General features: G+C 44.5%; 1 protein-coding gene across 1 annotated transcript; it reads right to left on the bottom strand.

The window, feature by feature from the left end:
- Positions 1-2,105: 2,105 nt before the first annotated feature.
- On the bottom strand, positions 2,106-5,073 carry LOC143275635 (kelch domain-containing protein 10-like). Its single transcript, XM_076579884.1, has 2 exons — positions 4,374-5,073; positions 2,106-2,649 (listed from the first exon to the last, which is right to left on the bottom strand). Exons 1-2 carry the CDS (start codon positions 5,054-5,056, stop codon positions 2,106-2,108), a joined length of 1,227 nt encoding a protein of 408 aa, XP_076435999.1. The 5' UTR covers positions 5,057-5,073.
- Positions 5,074-5,392: the final 319 nt, after the last annotated feature.

The raw sequence follows: 5,392 nt of genomic DNA, 5'->3' as shown, positions 1-5,392 counted from the left end.
AGATCCATACTGAAACTCGCACAGACTGAAACACAGAGCCAGAAGCAGAACGGTCACGGAAACACTAATAAAGACAGATCACAAAGAATGCACACAGACGCTCTACACCTCAGACTCCTCCCTTCCATTGCCAGTCAAACTATAAAGTGAAGGCTTCACTGCCAAGCTCTGCCCTCCTGGAGGAGCCCAGAGCAATAAGCAGGCTAGGTAACACTGACACAGTATCTGCACGGCAGTCCTGTCCAACTATGACCAGCTGAACAGCAGAGAAGGCAACCCACTGTCCCGATTACTGGGGCTAGAATTTGATTTTAATAGTGGATTTGATTAAAGTCTTGCCCAAGCCCCAAGTTATATCCCCATTCTTTCAGCCAAAAGAGATAAATTAGGTCAGTCAGCACTGGGATGGTCCCCAAAGGCCAACTAGTCTCCCAAGGCTGCAGCACAAAGAGCCAGTGCAATCTTGCCTACTAGTTTGAGAGTCATAGTCCTTCACAAAAAACTCAGCTGTAAATTGACTTCCCATCGCAGTGGAGAATCCACTGAAATACACCTCTCACTTTGCTGTTGGCCCAACTGTGTAAGCTTACATCAATCCTTCTAACATAAGCCGAGTGTTGAGACACAACACAGTATCTCAAGTTCTAACCCACTGGAAATCCTGCAGTTTGAGAGAAGTTTACAGCACTGACAGTGGAAGGGAAGCAACAACAAGGAAATCTGTATAAAACACCATTGGGTTGCTTCCCTTTAACTGTGTGTCTCAAATGAGATAGTGAACCTTGGGCGCTGTGTAACAACATTCTGTTACCACACTGTAAGGAATGTACATGTAACATGATGATGGCATGTGGCAAGCATACTGGAAGGGTTAAAAACCAGTTACTTTAACCAGTCATGAAGTCATTTAAACATTCTTCTTCTTCGTTCGTGGGCTGCAACCCCCACTTTCACTCGTATGCACACGAGTGGGCTTTTACGTGTATGACCGTTTTTACCCCGCCATGTAGGCAGCCATACTCCGCTTTCGGGGGTGTGCATGCTGGGTATGTTCTTGTTTCCATAACCCACCGAACGCTGACATGGATTACAGGATCTTTAACGTGCGTATTTGATCTTCTGCTTGCATATACACACGAAGGGGGTTCAGGCACTAGCAGGCCTGCACATGTGTTGACCTGGGAGATCGTAAAAATCTCCACCCTTTACCCACCAGGCGCCGTCACCGTGATTCGAACCCGGGACCCTCAGATTGAAAGTCCAACGTTTTAACCACTCGGCTATTGCGCCCGTCTTTTAAACATTCAACAGCTATAAACTGTCACGACAGTTTCCCTGACCTTGCAATCCCAAAGCAAGGTGACCCACCTCTCACCAAAAAATTATTTTAGAATAAGCTAATGAGAACAAATCAGTTTGTTTGAACATAAAGTCATATTGGTTAATGGTGTCACAACCAAGGATGTTCATAATAATTCCTCTTGCTCTTCGTCTTAGTTTTGTCATGTTAATCAAATCAACAGTGAAGTCGGCACTGTCTTCTTCAAAGACATGTTACTGGAGAACTGCAGGTTAGAACAACAGCAGCGATGCTGAGGAAAAAAACTGAGAAGAGTGTGAAAAATATGTCATGAATTTCCTTTTACTTAAAAACCATATACTTATAACAAAGTCTTGCTGTAACAGTGAAAAAAAAACAGGTCAACTTTCAGAATACTATATAATTCTAGTAAAACTAGCACAGGATTTCAGCTTTTTCATTTACACCAGTTGACAGCACAGCTCCTCTGAAAGTTCTTTAAGCATGCACTATTGTGAAACCATACAACAGATTCTACAAAGGGTTTATAACAGTACTGTTATTGAGCGTTAACTACTTAACAGCATTGAAATTTCTCTCAATAATTCCTCCATTCAGCAAAACCACACAACTCGAACTGTCACACTGCTTTAAACAACTTTTCTACCCACACATTTCACCTGTCAAATTACAACCCACTGATATCAAGCAAAAATGATTAAGTATACATATAATATATATATATATATGTAAAGATTTTTTTTTTTTTTTTTAAGTAAGTAAGAAAAAAAAAAGAAAGAAACAGCTAAGACAAACGCTGCACAAACTTCCGCGGAATGCCATACGTCTCAATCAGGTCCTGGGGAACCGTGCTGCCCAGTCTGTCGTCCTTCCAGGCGCGACACACCTTCGCCCAGCACAGCTCTGACAGCATTGGCATCTGGAACGGGAGGCGGTAGCGGTAGAGCTTCGTCGACCGCCTCCCGCCCATCACCACCCCGCCGTACACGTACAGGTAGTTGGCAGGGGACACCGAAGCCCGATGGAAGTACATGGGCTCCGGCAGCGTGGAGGAGAGCTGCGTCCACCGGAAAGAGGTCAAGGACAGGTGCCAGATGTCCTGCAGCACCTGGTGAGGCTGGGTGTTGACGCCGTACAGCGACCCGCCGCACACGTACACGTCGCGGTCCACCTGCACAAACCCGAAGGCGCTGCGGGCCTTGGGGATGCCGAAGGTGGGGTCCGGGATGGTTCTGTACTTGGTCCACGTGTTTTCGATGAAGGAGTAGCGATGCAGGATGTGGACTGGCATGGCCATGTGGAGTCTGCCCCCGCCCATTATGAAGAAACTGTGGGGAACGGTGAGAGGTGCACAGTTTAGATTTTAGAAAGGCAATAAAAGATTTTGAATGAGCTATCCGGTTTAAAAATTGTGTGTGTGTGTGTGTGTGTGTGTGTGTGTGTGTGTGTGTGTGTGTGTGTGTGTGTGTGTGTGTGTCACTGTATGTAAGATTACAAGTATAGTTTTGCTATTTTTCTCAGAAAAATATTTTTCTCAAATCTATTTTCTCAGAAAACAGCACAGCACAGTGTTTAGGTTTTAGAACAGCTAAATAAAATACATGGTTGAGTACAAGCTGTCCAATTCAAAAACAATGTGTGTGTGTGTGTGTGTGTGTGTGTGTGTGTGTGTGTGTGTGTGTGTGTGTGTGTGTGTTCAGTTTTGCTATTTTTCTGGAAATCTATTTTCTTAGAAAACAGCATAATAATAATAATAATGGATACTTATATAGCACACTATCCAGAAATCTGCTCTAGGTGCTTTACAAAAATGCTTTTGTTAACATAAAACATCATATCTATGTTACATACACACACCAAAATGTGACTACACACACACACACACACACACACACACACACACACACACACGCTGCATACATACATTTTAACATACATGTGTATCTAACAGCTACCCTAACACATACGCACACAACAGCACAACAAACTATGTTAATAGCAGCGAACGGGTTAACAAGATCTCACCACAAGCAAGCAAGTGAAGGGAGAATCAAAACCGATGTCATAATTACAGCACAACATGAGACCTCAGAATCAGGGGCAATCGTTTCAACAAAAAGTTGGTAGACAAATGAGGACTGATTTTGATGATAATGCTGCTACTGTGTTAGCCCACTTTATACTGGGAAGACACAGCTGTGTTATAGTAACCAGTACTATGGTCCATAGCTTTCTTTCATGCTAAAGCCCACCATCAACCATGTCCAACTTATGCAAACATTTGACTTGAAATCTGAACACCACTCCAAAATTATACATGAAGTGCAAGACATTTGATCTAAGCCGAGTAGGTATACTCAGCTATGAACAATGCGTGTGTGCGTGACTCCCACAGGCACTCCCTCTTCCCTTCAGCTGTCCACCTGTGGAACCAGATTCCAGACCATAAAATCTCAGCCATTTCCCCTCAGTCTTTCCAGACAAGGACTGAGGCCTGGCTGCCAGCCTCAGGCTCAGTATAGCTAAAGCCCAGTACAGGACAGGGTTGGGGTTTTTTTAGGGGGGGAGGGGGGGGGGGTGTGCGGGTGGGGCGCTTTGTTTGTTTGTTGTTGTTTGGAGTTTGGGGGTGTTTTTTTTTGACTGATGCTGTGTAGGACCCAGTTCCCCTGGCTGAACTAGGGGGCTTAACGGTCATACACAGACATCAGTCACTTAGAGTGCACCCCCCTATTGTGGACTGTTGCCCTGCTTAGGGATTACCACAGGATTATACTTTTTATAGACAAGACAAGACAAGACAATAAGACTAACCTGGCCACAGATTGAATAAATCCACACACACACACACACACACACACACACACACACACACAACCTAAACATTTTCAACTTGGTCAAGGTAGCTAAATTGGTGTTGTGAAACCTGAAACGTGGGGTATATATTCCAAAAATTTTTTTTTTTTAAATAGATTTTTACAGGTGGGGGAGGCCTGCAAAAAAAGTAATCATTCTATACATATTGCAGTCACTCAGGATCACAATCAACACATACCCCTCCTCATCTCGAATGACTTCTTGTTTGTAGCGGCCTTCTGGCATTTCTCCTTCTGGCCACATTTTCTCCCACGTCTTGGTGTTCAGATCCAGTCTGTACAGATCTCCGATAGCTTCGTTATAGAAGCCCACTGCTCCGCCAAATGTGTACAAGTAATGGTCATGAAAAATGATGCTCTGCCCGTACCCTTTCGGTGGTCTGTTCTCGTCATTGTCCTCAGTGTTCTGTGAGTCTGCAACCTGCAGAGCGTCCCACTGATAAGAGACTAACACTTCACTGCTGGACTCACCACTTGATGACGATGACTGTAAAGTTTCTCTTGGTTTTTCCAAATCACACACAAAAACCGTGTTGCCGCTTCTTTGACCGAAGGGATATGACGTTCCACCAAACACGTATAGTTTGGACCCATGCTTCACCAAACAGGATGACGCACAAGTGTTTGGACAGCTTTCCGTTTCGATTTTTGTCCACTTTTCTGTCGCGAAGTTGAACTTCCACAGTTCGTCCAAAACAGTGGGCTGGCCTTGATTCACCGCTCGCCCTAAAGGATTATAACCGCCGAAAATGTATAGGTTAGACTCGTCCGGCACCATGGAATGGCCGCTTCTGCCGACAGGTTCTTCGTCTGTCAGAGTTTTCGATCCCAAGCAAGGGTAGACTAGCTCGAATTCGCTCATGACTGTGCTGCTCCTGTGCTTCCTCCGTTGACATCACTGATTTTGTCATGATGTTCAGCTGTTGTCTTTGGCAGTGATCTCCCTTCAATTCTTGGCCACAGTCCCCATTTAGAAACACAATACAGGTTAAAATGCAAAACTGAATGGCGGGTTATGTAGTAGGTTGTGTGTGTGTGTGTGTGTGTGTGTGTGTGTGTGTGTGTGTACGTGTGTGCATTTGACACTGGTGTTAAGTGTGCGTGCATGTGTGGCTGTGCACTCATCAGAAGTGTGCCTGCACGTACACTGATGCCTTCGGGGAAAAAAAACATAATAAATATTATGCTTATGAAAAAA

Source organism: Babylonia areolata, chromosome 30 (genome assembly GCF_041734735.1).
Source record: "Babylonia areolata isolate BAREFJ2019XMU chromosome 30, ASM4173473v1, whole genome shotgun sequence".
Classification (NCBI taxonomy): domain Eukaryota; kingdom Metazoa; phylum Mollusca; class Gastropoda; order Neogastropoda; family Buccinidae; genus Babylonia; species Babylonia areolata.
The sequence above is the reverse complement of the archived record's forward strand: the minus strand, read 5'-3'. Positions and strand labels throughout refer to the sequence as shown.

Coding starts and splice junctions, on each gene's coding strand:
- LOC143275635 (XM_076579884.1), bottom strand. CDS start 5,056: ATGAGCGAATTCGAGCTAGTCTACCCTTGCTTGGGATCGAAAACTCTG. Junction 2,650..4,373: donor GTCATTCGAGATGAGGAGGG/GTATGTGTTGAT, acceptor CGTTCCCCACAG/TTTCTTCATAATGGGCGGGG.